This window comes from Myodes glareolus, chromosome 18, assembly GCF_982192425.1.
Source record: "Myodes glareolus chromosome 18, mMyoGla1.1, whole genome shotgun sequence".
In the NCBI taxonomy this organism is placed as follows: domain Eukaryota; kingdom Metazoa; phylum Chordata; class Mammalia; order Rodentia; family Cricetidae; genus Myodes; species Myodes glareolus.
In genome coordinates this window covers 13277436-13303332 of record NC_142043.1, presented here as the reverse complement: position 1 = coordinate 13303332, position 25897 = coordinate 13277436, and the positions used below count along the sequence as shown (strand labels likewise).

Sequence of the window (25897 nt, the reverse complement as noted above, 5' to 3'; positions counted from 1 at the left end):
CTCCTGTGTTCTCAGAGGTCATTCTTACATCTATGCATAGGGATGCTGCTAACGCTAGCTCTTCTCCGCCATCTTTCCAATTAATTAGATGTTTAATGGCATCTAAACCATTCAGGTTCTAGGCTTCTGGAGCCTCCATGTGATGCCCCTTTTAGGTTTAAACCTGCTAAGTGACTCTAACATTAGCCAAGTTCAAAGGACCATTGTGAAGACCAAGAGTAGGAGCCTGGAGAGATGGCTCAGCAGTTGAGAGCACTTGTTGCTCCCTACAGAGGGCCCGAGTTTGGTTCCCAGCACCTGTATGGTAGCTTCCAACCATCTGTAGCTCCAGTTCCTGGGAATCTGATGACCTCTTCTGGGCTCTGAGAGTACCACATTCACATGGTACACATACATACATGCAGGCAAACACTCACACACATAAAACTAAAGAAAATAAATATTAAAACCATTAGCCATTAATATATTAATATAGTTAAAGATTAGAACACAGAAATAAGAAATTAAAGTAGCCTAGAGGTTACTAAATTATGCAATGTATGTATGAATGTATGTAAAATTATTCACAATTACAAATAATATATAAACACATACCTCTCTCTCACACATACATACACACACAGGATTACTATAGAATTACTATAAGATGGCTATTTCGAATGTTAATCAATAATGAAGGTCCAGCTCTTTAAATACATAACAGTTACACACTAGTGTGCATTTCCCCTTGCCCTTTGATCTTCCATATGCCTGGCACACGTTTCAGCCTTTTGCTTCACGCACACTGAGTAAAGTCCCAGGTAGGTTCAGCTGTGGCTGTTCCTCACGGAGTACTAACATTCTCCTTTGATGCAGATATCATGGGCTCGCCAAAGTACTAGTGCATGTTATTTTTCACAATTCCTTTTAAGCACATGCTCATGCAGGTGCATTCATTTACTGAACACACCCACAGAGAGAAAAGGCTACTCCAAGGAGACATCCAGGACTACCTTTGCAGAGCATGCGCCGGAGAGTAGAAAGAAGTAGGCCATGGACATGCATGTTTTGAGACCACTGTAGATACTCAGATCTACCCACTACAGAGGAAACCCAGCCATGGAATACATATGCAATCCAGGGTTTATTACATGTATTGTGTTACACATGTTTTCTCACTAGTCTAGTCTACCTCTAGCAAAGACAGCAAGTAGATGATGTAATATTTTTTGACCTCTCAATATTTTTGATATGCAAATTAAAGATCTGCCATGATCCACACATTCTTTTGACTAGGGCCTAACAGTCCCATTACTGGTCCTGAAGGAAGATCTGTTTTTGCACCCATGGGGCAGAACACAAAAGAGCTGGGACCTTAATGCATCACACATGAGAGATGAGATGATGCCAACATTAAGAGGGAACCTAAAGTGAACAGCTCAGTGGAACATATGGAAAGAAACACGGTGTGGAGAACCAGAGCTAAATGTGCATCCAAAGTGACTTCCGTCTACCTAAAGAGCCACTCATTGGCCTGCCTTGTAACTACCAATCAAGGCTTCCTGCTAGCCCTGGGCAATTTTGAATCAAACTAAATGAAAACGTTATCCATGTAAGAAATTTAAACTCAAATCAGGGTCGGTGACACTAACCTTCTAATAGCAAGGGCGGGGTGTCCCCTGCACCACCTGGATATAATATAGAATTCTGTACACATTTTCCCAGAGCACAGCTCTTCCCATCCCGCCGTAGTGCACATAACATCACCGCAAAGAACAGCAATAGCAGAAACCATCTCCCAATTTTTATCCCAAAGTGACTGAATGTCAAAATGGCCTTAATGAAGGAAGAAATCAATATCTTCACGTCTCAATTCTTTAACAAGCCAATCCGCAGCTCCAGAAGTCATGAAATGAACACATCTTATCTGTTAGCCCCTCACCCCCAGGCTGCCAGACTCCAAGTGAAACCTATGTGTCTGTCTTACCTGTAATCTGACTCTGTCCTTGTGGATTAAAAGGACTTGGTGCAGAGTTCAGGGAGGGCCGTGGGTTCTGAGGCGGGACACCTACTCTCATACTGGGATGAGGAATGCGCCCTAAATCACTGAGGCGGTCAGAGAACAAACTAGGTTTAGAGTCATCAAGCTTCTGTCTGTGCCCTGGAAACAGCAAATCATAAAATAAAAGCATATTAATTAGCTGAACAATTGATCATGCTAAATAGATATGTGAACATACATACTGGGTGGGGTAAGCCAAGGAATTATCAATACTATGATGTGTCTATGCAAGCTGCTCTTTGTAGGGAGGTGAGCCTTCCTAATTCTATCGATATAGTGAGAAGAGGGTCCCAAGGATGACGTGGAGTCAAGAGCTCAAGAGAAACTCTCTGGGTGCCCCCTCCACCGGCCCTGTCAATAAAAAGATGAGAAAAATGAGTGTTCTCTAGGTCACCTTTCTAACTTCATGATGGGGGTTCCCCATCTGAAAGCTCAGGGAGTCTGCTACACTGTCACCAAACTGGAGCAGAATTGGGCAAACACATTTTTTGAAGACCAATTTCCATAGTGGCTACAGTGACTTTTTCTCTCTTATGCTACAACTATGTACCTACCCTTGCAGAAAAAAATAAAACTCAAAAGGGAAAACAGAAAAGAAATGAAGAGAAAGGAAGAGAAAAGAGAAGAAAGCAGGGAAGGAGGGGGAGGAAGAAGAAGGGCAGAGACGGAACATAAGCAAAGAAAATTGAATTGTCAAAGCAGACTTGCATATTGTGAGACAAGCCGAAGCCCCAGAGCATGTAGCGAACCCTGTTAAGCCACACAGAATATGTTTCATTTTAAATACACTACTGTAGTTTTATATGAGGAAATGGAAAATACTGGTGGGCTAAATAGGTGAATGTGACAACCCATTATTAGAGAGAAAGAGAGAGAGAGAGAGAGAGAGAGAGAGAGAGAGAGAGAGAGAGAGCTTTTCTTTTTGGTTTATTTAAGTTGTAAGGCAACAAAAAAAAAACTGGATGTTAAAGAAATGTGCAAATTAAAACAGATGCACTGAAACATCTTCAAAAATCACCAGCTCGTCCATCAGAAGGAATGTAGTAGTGATGTGACCCAGGGACAGAGCAGGGCTGTGAACCTAATTTGAGAGCAGAGCTTTGTATGCTAGGAAGCCCCTATCTGCGGCTCAGCACTTTGGAACGCATGCTCAAGCAGCTGGTGCGAGGAATGTCATTGGAACAATGACTAGATGAAAAAAATGCATTCGCTAGCAAAACTGAGGGAATTTGTATTATTACTCATCAAAAAAAAAACCCACTGGATGTGGATTGTTAATAACCTGGGGAATGGGTGTCTGCCACTACTCTAAGTGCTGGGACATTTTACCTTCCCCTTCCCACAAGGCAAGGGGAATAAATGTGTCAGGAGAGGGTTAAGTTGAACATTAGAATTCCCCAACTATAAGCTGTCTTCATAAGACAAATTCCTTATTTTATTTGCCCCAAAATGTATTTTCCTGTCTCCCTTTTCATTGCCTACCCAGCCCAAAGAAAACAGACAGGAAGCCAAGGCTTGGTAATATGAGTGTAGCTGTCTCCACAGCCAAACATGTTCCAACTGAGCCCATTAACTGAAATGCACCCACCACCCTATTTCCTGCCAGTGTGTGTTTTGGGCATTGACTGTAACAGAAGGACTGGACCTAGTTGAAAACATGATCAGGAAAAAAACAAAGGAAATCCGTTGTTAATTGTTGTTTCCCCCCACTTTATACAGATCGCAAATAGATTTTAGAAACGTAAGGGTTTTTAGAGGTGACCTGAAATAGCCCCTAGACCCCAGCTAAGAGATCGTGCAGAGATGAAGTGACCTTGACCAGCTCAGGCAGGGTAACAAGGTTGTGGCCCTCCATTATTGGCTAGCTTGGTGAGGCTGAGGCTCCAGCCCTAACTGTATGAAGCAAGCTTTCTATTCATCATGAGGGACCATCAATGTTGGCTTTTCTACCTTCCTCTCTTAGTTGTCTCTAGGGACTCAAAGTGCCTAAAACACTTAAGAAGTCAGCCCATGAAGTATCAAGACTAGTTTTCAACATAAGTAGCAAGAGTGGTCAATTACAAAGATAACTTATTTGTTACCAAAAATAAATGGCTGTAGCTTAACATACCCTACTGAACTTCTACCCGTACAGCTCCCTGGGTCTAGCTAATTTCACAATAGAATTATTATGTAAATACTTGTCACAGTCAGATTCATATAATCTCTCTGTCCCTGTCTCCTCCCCTATCTATGATTTTTTGACACAGCAATAAATGCTTATGGCATTGTCCTGTAAGTTATTTTTTAATGAGCCACTTTTGGGAATGGCAAATTCCTTGAAGGTTAGTGAGAAGGCTGCGTGATCTTCCATGGACACTTGTACACTGGGATGTGAGTCCTGTGTGTGCAGGTGTGGGCACATTTTTATTTACTATTAGCCTAAAGCTATGCCTAATGCTTGCCTAACACAGGCGAGAGGAAAGGGCCTTGAATCGCCCTTCGATGTGAAAATTTGGAAGAGCAAGAAAAACTTTTTAAGTTTCAATGGCTTTTTAGAATCACCCTCAAAGACAGCTACCATGAATCTACAGACAACCGAGAATAACCTATAGAGCCTCTAACAGAAGATGCCAATATATAAAAGCATTTATATGTAAAATGCATTTTCCTTGTGTTTCCCTACCCTCTCCTAGCAGCCACCACAACTAAAACAAGATTCTTACAGCACAATGCCAAGCAAAAGCCAAACAGGTTCTTCATCTTTCAACCATGACAAATAGCGGCTGCCGCTAAACCACATCAGGGTGTACTCCAATGATGGATGAAAGATGTGCTGGAATCATCGGCACCCGGGCAATCCTTTCAGACACTCAGAACACAGGGGACAAAGGAGTCACAGACTCAGACAAGGACAGAGTAATTGGTCGTGTTGTCTGGAGGACTGAGCGTTACTCATCCCCCCAAAGGAGAGGCTGTTCCAAGCTGGAGGCAGATGCAAAGAGTGGGCAGCTCTTAGATGGCTGGTCTAGGCAAAAGACTGGGAACTGGAGTGTGGGCTTAGCTCAGTAGATAAAGCATCTACCTGCCATGCAAGCAGCAGGACCAGAGTTCAGATCCCAGAACCTAGGAGTGTGGGTGAGCATGAGAGCCCACGTAGTTCCAGCACTCAGAAGACACGGACAAGGGATCTCTGGAGCAAGCAGGCTAGCAAGACTACCCTATGCCAGTGAGCTCTGGGTTCAAGCGGGAGACCCTGCTTCAATGCATTAGGTGGACAGCAACTGAAGAAGAATCTTGACATTGACCTCAGACCTCCACGTGGACACACACAGACACACAAGAGCACACACATGTACACACACATGAAAACAGATCTGCACAGCTCATTCAAACTACACACATATATGGGGGCACTGTATAAAAGTACAGCCCTAGAACCTCTCATCTAGCTGAACCTTCTCCTGATGGAAGTCACCCTTCCAGACTGGCAGAATAGGAAAAGGCTCCATCAAGCTCTGAAAAATATGGACATCCAGACCCCAGAGTGGGTTAAATTAAACTCCTAGGGTAGGTTATGGAGGAAAGTTACCTTTTGTTAAAGCTTCACGTGCTCTACTGTGCAGGCAGGGCTGAAAAACCACTACTCGAGATAGTCCGAGATCCAGCACGAATGCTAGCCATCCACACCAGTGATCTCCATTTCCAGACAGAGCCCTGTCTTCAGTCCTGAGTTCCAGGTTTCTATCTCCCATATCTCCTTGGCAGATCCCCTGGGATGTATCACGGTATCTTAATGCAGTACACTCAAAACAGAATTCTTGGGTCTCTCTCCAAAGCATCCTATTGCTTCAATGGAATGCCTAGTATCAATGGCCATCACTGGCCACTCAGTTGCTGGTAGTCAAAACTGAGATATTCTCCTTAGTCCTCACTCCCCACATTGAGTCCACCAACACGTGCTGGCCTTTTTCTGTCTTGAGAATCCATCTCCTATCTGTTCAGTTCCCTGGACTTCTCCCGGCACAACCCTATCCTCAGAGCTTACCAAACTCTCTCTCTCTCTCTCTCTCTCTCTCTCTCTCTCTCTCTCTCTCTCTCTCTGTGTGTGTGTGTGTGTGTGTGTGTGTGTGTGTGTGTGTGTGTGTGTGTGTGTCTGGCATTGTCTGCTTTGAAGTTTCCCATATTCCTGAGATAAAAATCTTCTTGGTTTTTCTGTATGGCCCACTCCTTATTGCTTAGATCTAGCATGAATACCACCTCCTTTGAGAGGCCTGGCCTGCTTCCAATAACCAAAATATGTTCCCACCCTCTTGAGCACAGCCTTTCTTTATTTCCTTTGTGGCAGTTGTCACAATCTGTAATTATCTTGTGTATTTATTTGTCCCTCCGCAGAGATTCCAAATCTCATGAGAAGGAGTGCCCTGTCTCTTGGGTACAGTTGGATTCTCACAATCTACTCAGTGCCTGCCTTACAGTAGGTACTCAATGAATAGTTATGAAAGCAAAGAAAATATGAATATGAGAAGTGCCTTGATTGGAAGAAAATTTACTGGTACAGGGCATCATATTACAACACCATCCCTAAAAAAATGCATCGTAGTTTTCTGCAGCGTAATGAAGCCAGTAGGTAAAGGCTTTATTTAGAAACAGTCCTGTTTGGTGCTTCCTGGAAAGCTGGACTAATGGGCATAAATTTAGGCTAAAGCTCATTCGTTCTTTGAAAAATTCCCATTTTTCTCACTGTAGTATTTAAGTTTTGTTAAAAACATTTAAAATTAAGGAGATCAAAGAGTAGCAGAGGTAACCTGGCCTCCACATTTTGAAGCAGTGCACTTCTTTGATGGGGGAGGACCCTGAGTCCCCAAGAGGGAACATGCTTCCTCAAAGTCACATGGTTAGTGGTGGGACTAACGCTTGGATTTCCTGGTCACTGGTCCAATGTTCTCTCCTCTCCCATTGCTGGCCAGCTTATTTTAGGACATAACAGTAAGGCAGAACTCGTTCAGGGGAAATTGTGACCCCCCCCCCAAAAAAAATGAGTTTTAAATGGAAACAAAAAAAGGAGTAGTTTTTCAGAAAAGATCTCTTTCAAAAAGTCCCAGTGTGCGTGGGTGAATATGACTTTTGTTGCAATCAATTCAGGGGCACAAGAAGAAATCATGAGTAAAAGGTCACGGCATTCACACATGCTTACAGCAAAGGCACATGAGGAACGGCTCAGCCCCTGGGCCACAGTGCAGCCGATAGCCCCACTGATCCCTACACACATGAGACTCGCAATCGGCCACAGCCACCTCTGCCTTCAAACGCCAGGCATCAGAACTTGGGCATAGAAAGACTAGTATGTGTGGTGTTTGGACAGTGAAAATGACCTCCTTTGCTCATTTGTATAAGACACTGAGCAATGCCTCACAGCTTCCGAGAACAGCGTTCCCCCAGCCAGGACGTTCCCCCAGCCAGGCCCTCCCCCTGTATGCAACTTTCTGGCCACATGAGTCGCACTGGCCAGGGAGACAGCTCCTCCTCCAGGAAGCCAAATACACTAGGAAAAGACGAGACAGGATATTTTTCTATATTTTTTAAACATTTGCTCTCTTTTCATTTTTATTTTATTTGTTTATCTATTTATTTTGAGTCAGGCTTTTCCTTGGCTGGTCTGGAATTCCCTCTGCAGACCAGGCTGGCCTCGAACTCAGAGATCTGCCTGCCTCTGCCTCCCAAGCACTGGGATTACAGGTATGTGCCACCACTGCCCAGGATATTCTTCATGAAGAGCGTGCTGAACAGTGTCTGGTCTACCCTATCATGGACCAGAAGCCGCCACATGACTAACTGCTGTGTCCATGATGGGTTTATCTAGTCTAGTCAGTGTGCAGTACATCTCTAGCCTGTGTGATTCACTCCCGGCATCGTAAGAAGGAGGAGATAGGAAAGAACATGAGATAGCATCTTTGCCTTCGAGGGGCTCACAGAATAGTGAGAAAGGCAAGCCATTCAGTGCGACAGGAGAACATCTGAGGTGAGGGTAAGCGTGGGTGTCTAGCGTGGAGGTCAACTGAGAGCATTAGCAACTGGCATATACTTAAGGGTCAAATGCCATGGTATCTAGTACTCACATTGAAACATTTCAGCTAAATAATAGATGAAGCAAGAATGGCAAAATAAACATAAGAGATGCTAAGCAGATTTGGATATATTAGATATGATATTTCCATGCATGTTTGTACGCTCTTTCATTATGAAAGAAAAAAGACAATAGAGGTCAGTGTGGAACTCACACGGGAGTCATTGGTTTTGACTAAAAGGAAGCACGCACTGAAGAGACTCATGCCTGTTCTAAGGCCAAGAAAGATGCTGAGAAGCACAGAGGCAGAGGACAGCTAGCTGGGAAAGAAACACGGTCACAAGAAGAAGGGGACGGTTAGGAAGGTGCGTGACAGAAACACGGTCACAAGAAGAAGGAAGGGAAGAGCTAGCTGGAAGGCATAGGACAGAAACATGATAACAAATATCTCGCGAGAACAGACGATGTTAAACATTTATGCAATGCTAATCTAATCCCAGGCACACCCTCCTTCATGTCGCTTAATAAGTGGGCTGGGCGTTGGCTCATAAGCTGCACACAACAGGGTAGAGAGCTGCTCTTTAAAGGCAGGTCCCCTGACCTACAAAATGATTTTTGGCAGCCCACAAACCTCCTCTGCCATGCCTGTGGGCTTCCCTGGAGCAGAGAAGCGGCTGGGGAGATGTCAACTAATTATGCTGTCACCAAGTATGTTACAGAATGAGTTCTGCTCTGATGCTAAGAGGCCTGAGGCCACAGGACACGACAGATGCAGGGTATTGGGACGAAGATCCTCTAAGTGAAAAGGGAAGGCTTGCATCTTTCTTCCAGAGTAAATTTGCTACCACAGCAGTTCTGAGGCAAATTAAGAGGCCCTTTGATTGTAGTCCCCCTATCCCGACAGTGGCCCAACAGGTGTGTGCCTGCAGGGGGTGCCTTTTAGAGCTTCATATACTTAGTGTCATCTTGTCGCTGGTGTAGTTATTATCACCTTTTGGCTGTTCACCTTACAGAGAGCTCCGACTCCACACAACTTATCGGGAAATCTGTTACTGAGAAAAGAGCTCGTAAGCCAATGATAATGACACTGGATTTTGATTCTACTGCATGGACTGGCTTTTTGGGAGCCTAGTCTGTTTGAATGCACACCTTCCTAGGATGGAGGGTGGGGGCTTGGATTTCCCACAAGGCAGGGCACCCTGACTTCTCTTAGGACTGGAGAGCAAGGGGGAGGGGGGAAGGGAAATGGGAGGATGGGAGGAGGTGGAAATTTTAAATAAATAAATTTTTTTAAAAAAGAAGAAAAAAGAAAAGAGCTTGGCTCTGTGTCTCTTAGCATTTTGGCCAATTGTTTCCAGCAAAAACAGGGAGGGTTTCACAGGTTATGGCCCCTGAAGTTAAGAACTTTGACCTTCGGCACTCCTACACGGGTGTGAAAACGGAAAAGCCCTTGAGAAAAGTGAAGCCATCCTCTGCCTGCATTCAGAAGTCTCCATCCACCCGCGCAGTGAGGGTAGACATCGGAGACTCGGGTCCTTGCACTACCGAGTTAGCCTCCTTTTCTTTCTCTCATCCCAAACCATCCAAATCGGCTTCGTCTCTGATCTCTATTTCTGAGACATCACTGTCTTCCAGTCTTCCACATCCCCAAACCCAGCCTCCATCCCCTTCTATACTTCCTTCCCTAGAGCCCACGTTGTCCAGTCACGGCCATTCCTACAACATCCAAAGGGAAGGCATCCCTTTGCCATCCCCACCAGAGCCACTCCCTAAAACTTGTGGCCTGAGGCTCAGACCTCAGGGCATCAGTAGCAGCCTAGGACATTCAAGAGGACACTATCTGCTCATGGCCCCCACGGAGGAACTTTGGGACTGAAGTTTCTTCACCTACCACAAACGAAAGTATGAGTTTCCCTAACCCTTAATACAATTTCTGCTCCCCAACCCCAAATCTCAAGTTACTCACCTGCTAAGATCCGTCCAACTATCCAAAGAGACACGGCTCCACCTTACCCCCTCAAACCCAACAGAGAAGAACCTGGAAATACAGTTCTAGTGTGTGCTGTTATTCCTGTTTGCAGTGGCTCACACTGATCTACCCTCCACTCTTCAGGTTAATCCGGTGTCTTTGTCCAAGCTGTCCCCTCAACTTAACACACATTGTCTCATCAGCTGCACAGGGGAAAATCTCCTCCCTGGCTGGACTCGGTCATCACAGCCTAATGTCTTCTGTATACGTGACTCCCTCTGGTTTCTATTTTGGTAGCTGAACATATCCCCAATTGATTGTTATGTCCAGGGCACATAGTTACACTTAGGTCCTAGAGGCATTCAGTGAGCATTAGCCTTCTGCAAATTGACATAAAATATTTATTCAGAATTTCAAACCCTATTATTCTCAACGTTCTTCTACTTGATTAGTCACCCCTTAGAGATGGTTGTCATGTGTTATATCTACAACAATCTTAATGCATACAAGCACCAATTGACTTAACAAAGAACCGAGATAAATTCGAAATTATCTCTCCTTTTGTCCAGTGGAAGACGGAGGAGGGGGAGGAAAGCTGGGAGGCATTTCCCACGGTAAAACTGATGATTCGATCACCTCTGTTGGAAAAGGCTGCTGAGTCATCCTAACCGTACACCGACTAGTGTAGGCCAACACTATTGCGAGACTAGAATAAGGAAAGGAACTTAGCCATCATTTTCACATTTAAGGCCTCTAGCCACACTGAACCGCTGATAAGAACAGCTATGCAGGAGTGCTGAGGAGCGGAGGCAGCCCTAGAGCCCTGTTAGTGAGCAGCAGGAGACAGAGGACCACAGATCGGAAACAAACCAGGAGATTCAACTCTCATGGCATCTCAAAAGTGAGCTTCTCTCTCAGGGACCCTCTTAACATATAAACCAATTTCTTAAGGAAAAGCGATCACAGTCTCTACCGCGTATCTCTGAACACTCCCTCGCCCCCACACCGAGTCAGGTGCAGGGAGTCAGAGTTTCTCCAGAGAAAAGACAGGAAGAATCGCTTCACCCAAGAAAGGACTGAAGCTCTTCCAGGCTCTTGGGTAAAATATAATTATGGAAAAGAAAAATATAATCTACTCTAGAGACATAATTATAGAGCTAAGCCATAGACTCCATAGAAATATTCTAGGAACTTCAGTTCATTTTTAAAAAATGTTAACGTTTGAATTAGCTGCCTTTTACTGAGAGGCACCAGGCTAGATCAGCAGCAGAAAGTTTCATCTCTTTATTACATATGCAAGCATTTTTTAAAAATACAGCTAGTTAAAGTGAGAAGTAACTGAGGGCCGGCCAGGTTAGCTGCCTGTTTCCAAAGCTAGGCTTCTGAAAGTTGAGGAGTTCAAGATCTTTCGAGAAATATGCAAATCAAAGAGCTGGGGCAAAATTTGCATGAACATAGATTCGAGTTCTTTTATAACTTTTACCTTCTGGGGATGTGACAAACACAGAGACCAAGGCATAAATATCAGGGAGGAAAGAAGAGACAGGGTAGAGCCATGGAGCTAGTTCCCTACCAGTCCCAGCTCAGGAATAAAGCCCACTGGGGGAGCTTAAAACATGCTCTCTTGTCTTGGGATAATGAACTCAAAGAATTTCATATATTTATGTAGAAAGAACCTCCTGAGAGGTTAAACAGAGAACAGGGTTTTATTTAACTTCTGTCTCCTCCCTCTCTCTCTCTCTCTCTCTCTCTCTCTCTCTCTCTCTCTCTGCTTTCCCTCCCTCCACCCATCCCTCATTCCTCCCTCCCTGCCCCAGTCTCTCTCTCTGGTGATCAAGCCCAGACCCTTGCTGGCACTAAGCAAGCACTGGACCACTAAGCCATATCCCTAGATCTGAGAGGGATTATAAGGAGCTAGAAAGAGCAGGCAGTCATTACCACAGCTCACAGGGCACACACGGGGGTCAAAGGACAACTTGCAGAAGTCCATTTTCTCACTTCTATCCCGTGGGTCCTGGGGATTGAACTCAGGGCCACAGGCTTGGCAGCAAGCCCCTTTCCCCGCTGAGCCATCTCGCTGGTCCAGTAACAAACTCTTGACCTTTCACTTTTCTTTACACAATTAATCGATTCCCAGAAGAAAAAAAAAGAGACACTGTTGACTTATTTTTCACTCCTCTGCCCTGATACAATGGCCATTTTTTTTTTATAGGCCAAATGCCACAAAAGGAAAGACCAAAAGAGAGAGGAAGCAGGGGCTGAAAGAACGAGAACTTGCTGATATCACACTCCGCCCTACTGATTCTGTGGACCATGACACATCTCATCCCACTACTGACACCTCAGCATCCATCATCATCCCTGGCCAGCTGACTTTAACTTTCTGGGGAACGAACAAAAGGTCCCCTTCTTCTCCCTGTCTACAGTTAGCTCCATCATGTGGTGTGATGCTGGAGGCAGGCCCCCTGAGTGCTTTAGTACAGTATAGTCACATGCACCGTGGTTCTTTGTGTTACCGACACTCACAGAAGCCCCAGTGAGAATCGGAAAGTTACCCTCCATGGTAAGGTGGTTCCCAGGGTCGAACAAAAAGCATTGCTGTTTGTTTGCCGGTGACTCAGCCGGTCACGGATGGCATTATCCTTCAACGTGTCTGGTGACCACCAGCCCACAGGCTGTTGTCACACAACCCCTGGATCCTAGGCTTGCTTTCCTTTGCATGCATACTCTGTTTCTCTTTCGGGGTTACGGTTTGGGTATGTAAGTTTTGGGAAGTGTTGGGGGGATGAGCAGGAAAGATTAGGAAGTGTGAAGCACTCCTCTCAGAATTGACACCCAGAGTAGAGACCACCATCCTCAATTTTCCCATTTCTGCGAGGGGACGAGAGTATTAAAAAGCAATAACCAAGGAAAAAGTTAGCCAGTGCCCACAGCCGAATGCCAGGAGAGATCCCAGAAGGAAAAGGAAAAGACTGGGAGGGGGTGGATTTCTTACTTAAGCTGGACCTGTTCCAGCTGGCAAGATGAGGTGATTTTCTTAACGCTTGCAAAACCTGATTACTTTTTTTTAAAGGAATGAAGAAGAGGGAGATGTAAACACAGCCATTAAGGCAGATTTGAAGGACTTAGTTCTAAGCTAGTCTAAGGCTCCCCCAATTGTACACTGCTCTGCGCTCCTCCGCTTGTGAGACATCAATTTGACACACGGGGTCCATGTCAGTGTCCTCTGACTGGCCAATTAGGTTGGCCGAGCTCTGCTGCTACCCGGTCAGGTCAGATGTGGACGAGAGAGCCCCTTGAACAATGATAGATGTGTCTATCAGAAGCACGTGTGACACCCGACAGATCCTATTTTACTTCATCAAGGGCCCATGGTGTTTATATCTATGCAACGGGTCTTAAACAGACTGTTTAAACATGATTAAACAAGAGCTGTCTTTGCAACAAACCCCTAACAAAACTCAGATGGCTAAGAAGCTGAACAACAGACAACAATATAACACAGAAATTATTTCTCGCGAAGCTGCAAGGGTAATACGCTATAAACTCCCAAATAAAAGATGTTTTATAAGTGAAAGTTGAAGGATTACTGCATATATCAACACCTTCTTGCAACGGAATAGCATTTATCCACCTATCCATCCGCTCCTCTTAATGCTACTGCACACTTTACTATCCGTGATAGACAGATAATTGCTCTTGTCAGCCGTGTGTAATGAAGGGAGTCTGCTGCGCTAATCCCGACATTCTTATCTTCTGTGAACCCTGATTAAGGAACTCAAAAGTCTACTCCTCCATCCCTAAACTACTGGAGTTTTCTGCTCCTGCTCGGATCTGCTAAAGTGTTCTTACATTCCACTCTGTCATGAGAGGTGCCAAGTGTTTTGAGTAGGATCAAGTCAGAGTTTTATAAAAGGGACTTTAGCACAGTCTTCCAGGGTGTTAGATGGCAGCGAGCTTTGCCGCCTTTCAAGACACAGACTATCAGAAAAGCATGTTATTTGCAGGCGAAAGCAAAAGTGGCCTGAAAATCGGTTAATATTTGTTTAAAACTACCAGACCTCTTTCATTTCAAAGGCAAGCTAGTGCTGTGGATTCCTGTCTGCAGGTTTCATGTTGAATCATCATTTGTGACAGTTTGTCCATAGGAAACAGAATATATGCATTTTCCAGATATACACATGTGTGAGTAAAAATTCCTATTACTCTACCATACCTATGCATGTATATGGATGGATGGAGGGGGAGAGTCCAGTCAAAGGGACAGAAATGCTACCATCCAAGTTCTACGTCATCTAGACATCACTGCAGACAGAGGTACCAACCTCTCAAGGCTCAACATGCTTTACAGTATTCCCTGAACACGTACCAAGAAACCTCTGCCCCCAAACATATCCTTCCTTCTATATGACGTTCCCAGCCTTTAGTCTGACTAGATGGCTTTCGTTTATTTCAAAAATGGTACATGCTCACTGGAAAAGCAAAAGTGGGCTGGTCAACTGAAGAACTTCTCGTGGTTTGACTATTCCTTTCCTGGGTCCTGTTTGTTTCATGCACCTCACACCAACAATGCTCTCAGAATTAATATTCCTCCTCTTGATGTATTAACTGGTCTAGCAGCTTAACAGATCTCACTAACCATCCTTAAGATCTCTCTGTCTGTCTGTCTGTCTGTCTGTCTCTCTCTCTCTCTCTCTCACACACACACACACACACACACACACACACACACATATTTTCAGATAGTTCCTGGTGTGGAACTGTACCTCAGAACGGACAACTGCTCAGAATATGGGAAGAGAAAAAGTGACTAAAGGGGGTGGGTAGCATTCCCTAATGGGCAGATAAGAGCTTCTCAAGCCCAGAACTTCTATCAAAGTAACAAACTGACTTCCAGCCTGAAGAATCGGTGAGGCTGGGGGCTAATTTCCTGATAGTATGGGTATACACACACTGACCATGACAGTGTCACCTAAACAGTGAGGAGATGTGGGACAGAAAGAGAAGTCCTGCTCCCAACGCTGGGCCTGAAAGCCCGGGGCTCTGTTCCCATTGACTTTGGTGTCAGGCGGCAGACAGGTACCCTCTCATCTCCACGACTCTACCCGCTACTGTGTCAAGTGAGGATCTTGGAATTTGTACCATGAGATGCCACCAGGATGAAATGCATGGGAGGAGATGAACCATGCCGACAAAACCACCAGGCAAGTTTAACACGACTCATCAATGACCATTTCCAGATAATGTACCCTGACTACAACATAGCGAGGAATATACCAGAATGAGTGGACCAGTGTGATCAGACGGTAGAGAAGACGAATAAACAAGCCATAGAGGACCAGAAAAACAAGGGCTTAATTTCCAAGAGTGATGGAGAAGCCTTCCCAGAGGAGACACCCTCGGTGGGGACTTAAAGCATAAGTAGAATTCCGTCAAGCAAATGCAGAAGACACCTGTCTGGGGGGAAACAACGCGGAAGGCATGGCAACCAGAAGGAACGGCAGGTGCAAATGCTCGGCGATAAGGAAGGTACAGAGTGAAGCAATTAGGCACGGCTGGCACTGGGCCACAGCGCTGTGGGTGGAAGGCAGTTGGGCAGATCGGATGCTGAAGGGCCCTGTCATCATGCCACGGTGTCTGAACTTCATCCCACAAACAACAAGAGCCACTGAAGTATTTAAGGCAAGGGCGTACCACATGCTGCTTAGAGCGCAGGGAGACCATGATGTTCACAGAAGAGGGATAAACAGGGAGGCATGAAACCAGCTGGGAAATCACTTTTTCTGCTACAGGCCACGAGGGCAATGCTGTGTTTGCTGAGACAAGGGAGTGCCCGTGAGACGGGAATACAGCCGCAAGCACACTGAAATAATCAGAAGACGTACAGAGGAGAGACTAGGTATGAGCTCGATGGTTGACTGAGCTCCAGACTGCAAAATCTGACGGAAGTTCATGTTCAGGCAGAGAAGAGCAGCCTCAGGGGAGGCTGGGAATCCCAGATGCTATGCTTCAGACGGAACTCGTACAGGTGGAGACACCAGGAAGTGAGGGGAAATGGGTGTCTGGGGCGCATCTCCCGGAGTCATGCGCACAGGGAGCCAATGTTAGGAGGAAGAACACTGAGCAAAATGGGTCGAGGATGGGTGGAAGTTTCCTACAGGGATCCCTATGGAGAACAGACACAGAGGTGGGCGCCAGAACAGTTCTGAGTCGCAAAGGAGCTACCTGAGAGAGCCTTTTACCCCGGGTGCAAGGACATGAAATTAATTTGGTCGCCATGGTCAAAAGCAAGCTTCTCCCCGCCTCTCCGCCCCCAGCCCCGCCCCGCCCCCCGTCACTCCATACCCAGTTCTCAAGCGTCCTGGTTGATACCAGTGACTTCAAGTTTGAGAAACTGCCAAAACTGTAAGTCGAGTGTCTCCCAACCTCTAGAGTCACACTCTAGTTGTCTCTTGGGCATCTTCCTATCCTTCTAGGGGTAGTAATGAGTGTGCCGAGAGTTCACCACGGCCATGCTATTTTAAGGAAATGGAAGAACCTGGCCTGAAAACCTTCACAAAGGCCTAGCAATCAGTCACAAGTCAGACTGCCGCCCTGGACCTTTTGTTTGCATGAGCAGAACCGTTCTGGCCTAAATACTACGCTGGAAAATACTGAGCTCAGAGTCTGCATCCAGGAGCATTCAAGAATCATGAAGTGATAGCAAAGTCCCTAAAAACATACCATCGCCAGGCGGTGGTGGCACATGCCTTTAATCCCAACACTCGGGAGGCAAAGGCAGGCAGATCTCTATGAGTTTGAGGCCAGCCTGGTCTACAAGAGCTAGTTCCAGGACAGGCTCCAAAGCTACAGAGAAACCCTGTGTCAGAAAAAAAAAAAAATCTCCTCCACAGTGATTCCTATAATTTGATGGCATAGTTTATCTGACTACCTTTTAATTTTTTTTAATCTTTGAGATTATAACGTAATTACAACACTTCTCCCTTCCTTTTTCTCCCTCCAAAACTTCCTATATACCTCTTAAGGCTCTCCTTTCAAATTCATGGCCTTAAAAAAAAAACTATTACTGCAAGAATATATATATACATATATGTATATAATATACCCACACATTCCTAAATATAATGCCACTGCATGCATGTCTTCAGGACTTGGCCATTTGGCATTGAACACTCTGGGGAGGACGACCTCCTCCCGTTCCCAACTCCCTGGGTCGCCTATAGTCTTGATGGAGAGTTGACCTGTGTGGCCTTTTCCCCATCTATTTGGCATGTCCATCAGCGTCATCCTGGTTCAGTTCTCCTCTTATCTGACCACTTCCTATCCTACTGTTTGCCACTCTGATACCCTTAAGGGAAATGGGAACAGGTAATAGAGTCAATCTGTCTTCCCTCCCCTCCTCTTCCTGCACCTTCACTCCAACTGTTCATCAGAAAATGATCAGAAGAAGGAAAAGGGTCTGTCTGCAGTGGGTGAAGACAGGATAGGGATTCAAGGCAAAAAAGCGTAAGCGATACCATTAACAAAGCTGCCAACTGAAGCAAGAGAGTCACCACATACAAGAGGACTTGGAAAGAAAGTCTGAGCAGCCAAGTTGGCATGGAGATTCTCGGATCCCCTCCTTTTTCCTATATGAAAACAAAACTCCAGCGGTTGCTGAGTTCTAGAACAATCTCCACACTAATGATCTCTTCCTTTTTCCTACATGAAAACAAGACTCCAAAACGTTGCTAAGTTCTAGAACAATTACAAAAACTACTTAGAAAATGAACAATTATTTTTACATAATTATTTTCTATACACTTGAATTCGGGCCCTAGACTGGTCTGTAGTTCCGTGTACCACTTCAAAGTATGTTTGTATTCCCTAACGCTCATCGTGAAAATCAATTCCGTGTATACGGAAGGTGTAAAGTCCATTCACTGATCTCTCTTATTCAGATGATACATGTTGGATGTCTACAGTGTCCGAGTATTATCACATCAGCGCTGGTGCAGCCCAGGATTGCAACCGAGACTGTGGCGGGATAATTACAGTCCTCGAGACAGTAGCATTTGAAGTTCCCAATGAACGTTAAGTCGGTCCTACACTAATTGAGGGGGAACAGGTGCTAGCCGAGCTAGAATCACCTGAGAGAAATTGAAAACATATACCACTCCATTTTCACATCATAACTTCCATCTACAGACCTGAAAAGGGAGCCAAAGAATAGATGGAAGTGGGGAGGGTCGGGTCACTAGAATAAGGGATATGCACAATTCTATACTCCAAATTCCTGTCAATAAGTCAACTTACTGATATTTGGGATTCCCCTCAAATGCCTTTCTATCTTAATAAAAGCCTCCTGTGAGCTCCCAAACAAAAGCGAAACCACTCCTGAATGCTCCCTGCCCACTTCAGCCTCTAGTTCTTATGGGCTTTTTCATTTTTCTGTTGCTTTCTGTCACGTGATCACAAGGTCATTAATATCGACAGCTTATCTCTCTGCGAGTAGATTTCATGGGCTTCTTTTTAATTCAATTTCTTTCTGAGGTAAGCAACGGGTCAGAGATGACTAGGTTTTCTCTCGCTTCCTACAGCACTTTTGAAACTATGCATGCTAGGTACCCTCTGAGAGCTTGCTGAGCAAATAAAAGGTCGACTCCAGAGTGTGCATCAGTGAATGGAGGCGTCTAGTTGCTAGCCGCCATTTAATCTAAAAAACAATCACCACAAAATACCCATGAAAAAGAAACCTCAGCCACTCACGGAGTTAGGAAAGTTTGCTTTCTACTTAGATATGAAATAATAAAGCTGGTTTAGCCAAGTGCAGTGGTTCACACTCTGAATCCTATCATTTGGAAGGCTGAGATGGGAGAGCTGAAACTTTGAGACCAGTTTGGGCTACACGTGAGTTCTAGACTATAGAGACTAGAGTATACAGAGTGAGGAAAAGAAGGAAAGAAGGAAGGAAGGGGGGAGGAAGGGAGGGAGGAAGGGAGGGAGGGATAGAGGAAGGAGATGGAAGGAGGGGAGAAGGGAAGGAGAGGAGGGGAGGAAGGGAGGAGAGAGGGGAGAAGGGAGGGGAGTAGGGAAGGAGGGGAGTAGGGAAGGAGGGGAGTAAGGAAGAAGGGGAAGAAGGGAGGAGGAGTAGTAAAGGAGGGGAGGAGGGAAGGAGGGGGAGGAAGGAAGGAGGGGGAGGAAGGAAGGAGGGGAGGAAGGAAGGAGGGGAGAAAGGAAGGAGGAGTAGGAAAGGAGGGGAGGAGGAAGGAGGAGCATGTTGGACTTTGTATCTATTAGGCAGCCTAGGGGGTCTGACATGGCTCTTGAGGACATTTCAGTTTTCTACCTTCGCCAACAGCCTGAAAGAACCTCTATGGATTCTACTAAGATTCCGGGTTTATGAGCAGACAGTAACAAGTATCAGCAACTTGCTTATGATCCTCTTGCCAGCAAAAGCTAAACAGGAGCATCCGCCAAGAGAGATAAAGTCCTAACAGCTCATCCCAATGTTCGCACTGTGCCACGTACTTAAATATATGCCCCAAACTGCACAATGGTCGTGATTATTTAATAGAGCTCCTACCTCACTCATCCCCAAATGTTCCCCAGCCATGACACAGCTGCATGCCACCTCACCTGAACCTCCACTCTGTCAGAGCTATCTAGCGGGCACACTAGCTCTGGGGGTGGGGAGCACTTCAGAGGACGGCTTTATGTCGTTGATGCTGGGCAAAGGCAAAAATCAATTTAAAAAAAAAGCTGCATCTGCACCAAGGGTTTAGCACAGGGTTCTCCACCTGTGGGTCCCACGTGGCCACACTGGCAAATTTCTATCTCCAAAAATATTTACATTATACTTCATAATGGTATCAAAATTACAGCCATGAAGTAGCAACAAGAATAATTTTACGGCTTGGGGTCACAGCAACATGAGGGACTGTATTGAAAGGTTACAGTATTAGGAAGTTTGAAAAACACTGCTTTAGAAGGAAAAAAAAGACAAACACCCTCAAGCTGGGTTTCCAGTGTTGACAAATCACATTTCACTGGATTAATGGTGATTTTTCTTTTCTTTTGAGAACAAAATCCCTTGGCCCAGATAATAATTCAAACGTTTATACCCAGAGGCACCAAGCTACTCCTGCTTAGCCAGCTTCTCCTCAGAGGGACTGGATTCCAACCCAGGGACCACAACGCCATTTGTGGAAAACCAAGGAAACATCTGACTGTCGCAGCTGAAAGGGTCTGAGGGGCAGTGGATGAAAAGTCAACGCTCACATACACACACGACTCCTTTCAGGAGCTCCTGACTCAAAACGTCCAGGGGAAGTGGCCGGGTGCAAGCATCGCTTCATCTCTTCTGAGAATAGAGCCATATGGTTTTAACAGAGGTCCGTTTCCTGAACCTAAAGAGGGCTGCTGAATCTCAATCCAAGTAAAATAATTATGCAGACAATTCCACTCTATTACTTGCAGTGAAACCCATTCTGTGTGGTCCACACATGCCTGCTGACACCTTCAAAGAAATATTAACCCATTTTTATGTACCATTCTTTTAATGGGTGGAATGCAAGGTAAATTTCCTGTACAATTAGCACCTGTCTGATACTCAAAGTACCCTGGCCCCCTCCCTTTATTTGGCTACACACCAACACGGACACACACACAAACACATACACAGCAGAGAGAGAGAGAGAATCCAAAATTCTCCATCTCCCAAAGTCAACATCGATGCTGGGAATCCTTCACACACAATTGGCAGGTGGGAGGACTAGGGAGAGGCGAGAGCAGGGGGAAACAGGAACCCACACTCCCTCATGTAGATTCTAGAACATTCAACTACTAACCTTAAAATAATTGAGAGAAAAGAAAATAAAATCCCTTCTGCACAAAAGCCAGGTAATGCAAATGCTGTGAAAATGAAGATTTAAACCAAAGAACCCAACTAATAAGCGAAACTCTCAAAAAGACCACCCTTTGGGCCTGAACACTCTCTTGCAAACAGAATGTGCTAACACATGCCAGATTGCCCCCGAATCTGAATTTTAATACAGCAATTGGCTACAAAACAAACTAGCTCTCCCTTACAGACTATTAAATATCAAGTCTGAAAATGAACTGGTGAAAACCTTTTCATTTTGCCAACATATTTGGCGCATTACAGAAAGAATCCTCTCTCCCCATCATAAGATCTCTGCTTTCCAATACCCACCCGCCTCTCTTTGAATCAATATAAAAGCACCCCTCCTCAAAAAGACAGGATGAAAAGGTGACATGTCTCTAGCTGGTCACAGGAATTTCACTAACATGAAGCACAATCACAAACTCCCTCTTAAAATGAAAAACTGAGACAAAGTTCAGAAGGAAAGCAGGGGCCAGGCCGCCAAGGTCAGAGCCTGAAGCAGATACTAGCCAGGCCCAGGACTAACCACAAGGCAGGCCAGAAGCCTTCTCTGGTGCTGTTTTCTTTAGACTGCCTAAAAGTCTTGCCAAGAAACAGGAGAATACCACTGAACAGATATCTTCCGCAGTTGAGCATCTGAGGACTGTGACAGGCAGCCCTGCCTCTGTGTGTGTGGCCTATAGGACACATGGAGTGACCGTGCCTGGCAAAATGGGAGAAAACCAAAGGGAGCTTTTTCAGGTGGAAATAGAACAGAATTCTGACTTCATACACATCTACTAGAAACTCTCCCCAGCCCCTCACACTCCTGTCTCCCCGAAGATCCCTTACTGATTAGACAGAAACCCTTCTGCCTGCTTTCATCTTCAGTAAAACTTTTTTATTCTATTTTATTTATTTCCAATATACCCCCCATCCACTCCTCCTCTGTCCCAGTTCAGAAAGGGGCAGGCCTCCCCTGGGTATCAACAAAGCATGGCATATCAATTTGAGGCAGATCAAGCTAATTTTCAGTAAAACTCTTACACTTTCACTTTGCTCCAGCCCAAACCAGAGATATGTGTGCATTTATTTTTAGCAATCTATGGTTATTTTATTTTTATTTAAGCAATCTGTGCTTAAATAAAAAATAAACTGGTAATCTTGAAGCCAAAAAAATGTAAATGCTGTTGCCATGAACAAGAACTATGTTACCAAGCAAGTTTTAGTTGGATTGTCTTAAATGATTGAAAAACATATCTACTTAACCTTCATTTATCAGATTTCTTTTCATCAAAGATTCAATAGCAAAGTTTAAGGGCAGTGGCATACTGGCTAAAAGCATGAAATAAGGACAGAGCTCTAGGAACAGAAGGAGGAGAAGAGAGGAGACAGCAACTAAGGCTTTATAGATGGCTCGGCTTTATAGATGGTTGAGACTGTCCTCTTGCAGACAACCCGTTTGGTTCCTACTGTCTACATCATGTGGCTCCCAGCCTCCTTTTATAACTCCAAATCCAGGAAATCCAATGCTTCTGAGGTCACCTGCACTCACCTACACACACACACACACACACACACACACACACACACACACACACGTAAACCAAATAAACCCACTTCCTCCCCCAATCTGCTTTTTGGTCATGGTGTTTTATGGCAGCAATAGAAACCTTAACTAACTAAGACAAGTTGGTACCAGGAGCTGGGTGTTGCTGGGACAGACCTGATCATGTTTTGGGGTGGATTGTGGAAAGACTTTGGAATGTGGGGCTAGAAGCGTCACTGAGTGTTGAGAACTCAGGGAACTCTTCTGTAAGAGCCTGGAAGATAGGAGTGTTGAGAGCGGTGCAGAAGATGGAGGCCCGACTTGTAAAGCTTCAGAGAGAAGTTTAAAGACTCTAGCAGGACCATTTGCTATTTTGAGTTGAGATTCTGTCATTCTGCTCAGTTGGGGCTGAAGAGTCAACTGTGGTTAACAAGAGACCAGCACCATTGAAATGCAACCTTTACAGTACTGGGACAAGTCAGCGGGAGCTAAGAAGCTAGCCCTGAGGTGACTTCTGAGAAGTGTTTGCTCCGGGTCAGCACACAAGCTGGGGTCCAGAGGCAGCCAATGTTGTAGCTCATGGTGGCAACCAAGCTTGATAGTGGAAGATTAGTCACCCAGGTGGTGCTGGTTTTGAAGGAAGGGACAGCAACTGATGCTTGGCCTTGTCAGAGACTGGGAGAGGCCATTGGTGAAGGTGCAGCCTCACGGGCAGTCGGAGGCCCAACACTAAAGGGCTCATGCGGAGAAGTCAGATTTGGAGTCATAGAGAGAGCTGTAAGAGGTTGCTGGTGAAAGTGCAGCCCAGTTGCAGCAGAAGACCCAGTGTTTCGGAGATGCCAGCAGCGTGGGCTGACCGCCAGGGACAGCAGCAGCGATGGAGTGGAGCCAGGCGGAGCCTAGAGGACAAGCTGTGTGTGTTGCTGGGGGCGGAGCTGGAGAAGTGACCCAGGCCCAGAAGATCATGAGTGAATGACAGATAATTGGATATTGAGCTATTTATACTGTTGGAGTTGGGTTCTGTTTGTTTCACATTGTGACTGTGCCCTAGTTCTTCCCTCTTGAGGAAGGTAATTTAATTTAATTTAATTTTGGTTTTAGCAGAATCCACAGGTGAAAGACTTTGAACTTTTAACAGAAATTTTAGACTTTTTTTTTAAAGAGATTGGATATTTTAAAGAGACTGAAATTTTAATGTGTTTGAGTTTGTAAAGACCGTGGAACTTTTTTAAGTTATTCGTGCTTTTAATGTGAGATCTTGGGGATGAATAAGCAAGGAAAGGTGGGGCTTAATAGTGATTTGTTTGTATGTCAAGTTGGCAAGGGGTCAATTGTGCTAGGTAGACACACAAACTTAGTTATCTGAAAGGAGGGACTTTTAATTGAGAAAATGCCTCCATAAAAATCTGACTGTAAAGCATTTTCTTAATTAGTTGTTGATGGGGAAGGACCCAGCCCATTATAGACGGTTCTGCCCCTAGGCTGGTGGTCCTGGATTCTATATAAAAGCAGGGTGAGCAAAGCATGGGAAGCAAGCCAATAAACAGTACCCCTCTATGCCTCTGCATCAGCTCCTGCCTCCAAGCTCTTGATCTGTTTAGTTCCTGTCCTGACTTCCTTTGGTGATAAACACCAATATGAATTGTGAACCAAATAAACCCTTTCCTCCCCACGTTGCTTTCTGGTCATGGTGTTTCATCACAGCAATAGAAATCCTAACGAAGTCACACACTAAAATTAAGTCGTTCAAAAGTAAAGGAAACTAGTTCAAAAGGAAAGTCCCTCCAGCAATGAAACAGAGCTCACTGGAGAAAAGCAAGGGAGATGAGCCTGGAAAATTAACCATTTATCACGAAGCCCGCCTTCCAAACTTAACATCACATCAGCAGGCCCACGAGATAGACCCATGGGTAAAGGCATTTGCCATTTAAGCCTCCCAGTCTGAGTTCCATCTCTCTTGTAAAGTTACAAGAAGAGACCCAACTCACAAAGTTATTCTCTGACATCCACACACTAACTGTGGCATGCACATGTACATATTTGCAGGAATACCTACACACGTATGTGTGTGTGCATCTGCACACACATCAAAACAATAATCATAATTAAGTAAACATTTTTTAAAAAAACAGCAATCATCTTTTTGACCATTTTAATTAAAGGCTGAGATTATAACTTAGTGTTGTACTTTGCTTAGCTTGTAGATCCTAGGTCCAAGCCCTAGTACCAACAAATTGCTTTGAAGACAGCAAGGATGGGGGTATAGGAACTGCCACAGCTCTGCAGGGCAAGGACAAGAAGAAGAAGGGGAGAAGGAAGAGGAGAAGGAGTGAAAAGGAGGAGGAGAAGTGAGAGGGGAAGAGGAGTGAGAGGGGAGGGGGAGGGAGAAGGGAGAAGGAGGCAGCAGCATAAAACAAAATATTCTCCATGAATTTAAAAATAGAATAATTCTGTTTTATACCCATAATTGTCTCTAAGGTCTATCACTTCAGAATAAAGTCACATATCCTCCTTACAGCTGGGGACCTTCTTTATTCTGGGGATGTGTTTTGGTGACAATCATAAGTGCAAATGACTCCACAAAATTTTAAAAGTTGAAGAACATTCGCTAAAAAGACTTGGAGAAACCTTGGCCATAGTTTCTTAGCCCCATTCCCAAGCTTCAAGGATCCTGGCTTGTGCAGGTGACACTGGGGGTTGGTTTTCCTTCCTCCTTAGCACTATCTAGAGAAGAAACTTCCATTTTCATGACTACTAGAATATCACCAAGGTTTGGTTTGGTTTTGTTTTGTTTTGTTTTGTTTTTGAAGCTAAGAATGACTTTGAACTACTGATTTTATACGGTGCTGGGGACGAACCCAGGGCTTCCTGCTTGCAAGGGTGGTGGGATAGGTTAAAATGAACCCTTATAACTTCTGTGGAAGTGGATTGCATTCCCAAAAGGCATGGGCCCTGTCCACGTCTTCAGCTAACAAATGTAAGAATACAATTAATCTTCAGAGAAGTGTTCAAGTTGAAATCCCAAACCTGGGAAAAACCAAAATGCCCCCCAAACTTGAAACTTTCTGAATGCCTACTGATACTTTTTGAGTTTCAGATTTTGAGATATGCATTTCAGGTTTTTGAATCACGAATGCTCAATGGTTAATATGTACAAAAGTATTCCAAAACCTACTTACTCCAAAGTCTGAAGCCCCTCCAGCCCTGAGAAATGAATAGAAGACTCTGACTTGTATTGCAAAGGGAAAGAGGCCTGGACATGAGACATTAATGTCCAGTCTTGGTACTCTAGGGGGCACATGTCCTGGGACAAAGGGAAAATCCCATAGAAAGTCTGATAAATGTTCCAGATACCAGAGACAGGATGATCTGATTGTAAGACAGTCCTGGAGGAAACCCAGCATCACTGCGGACCCCATCTGTGGTAC

General features: G+C 44.9%; 1 protein-coding gene across 7 annotated transcripts in view; it reads right to left on the bottom strand.

Moving 5' to 3' along the window:
• Runx2 (RUNX family transcription factor 2) overlaps nt 1-25897 on the bottom strand; it is a 312262-nt gene that overhangs the window by 164027 nt on the left and 122338 nt on the right. For 4 of the 7 annotated variants that reach the window (XM_048445223.3, XM_087897971.1, XM_048445224.3 and 1 more), the window contains one exon: nt 1967-2140. The exons of the other annotated variants lie outside the window; for them this stretch is intronic. In XM_048445223.3, coding sequence (XP_048301180.3) covers nt 1967-2140 — 174 coding nt within the window. The remainder of the gene's footprint in view (nt 1-1966; nt 2141-25897) is intronic. 7 annotated transcript variants of the gene reach the window in all.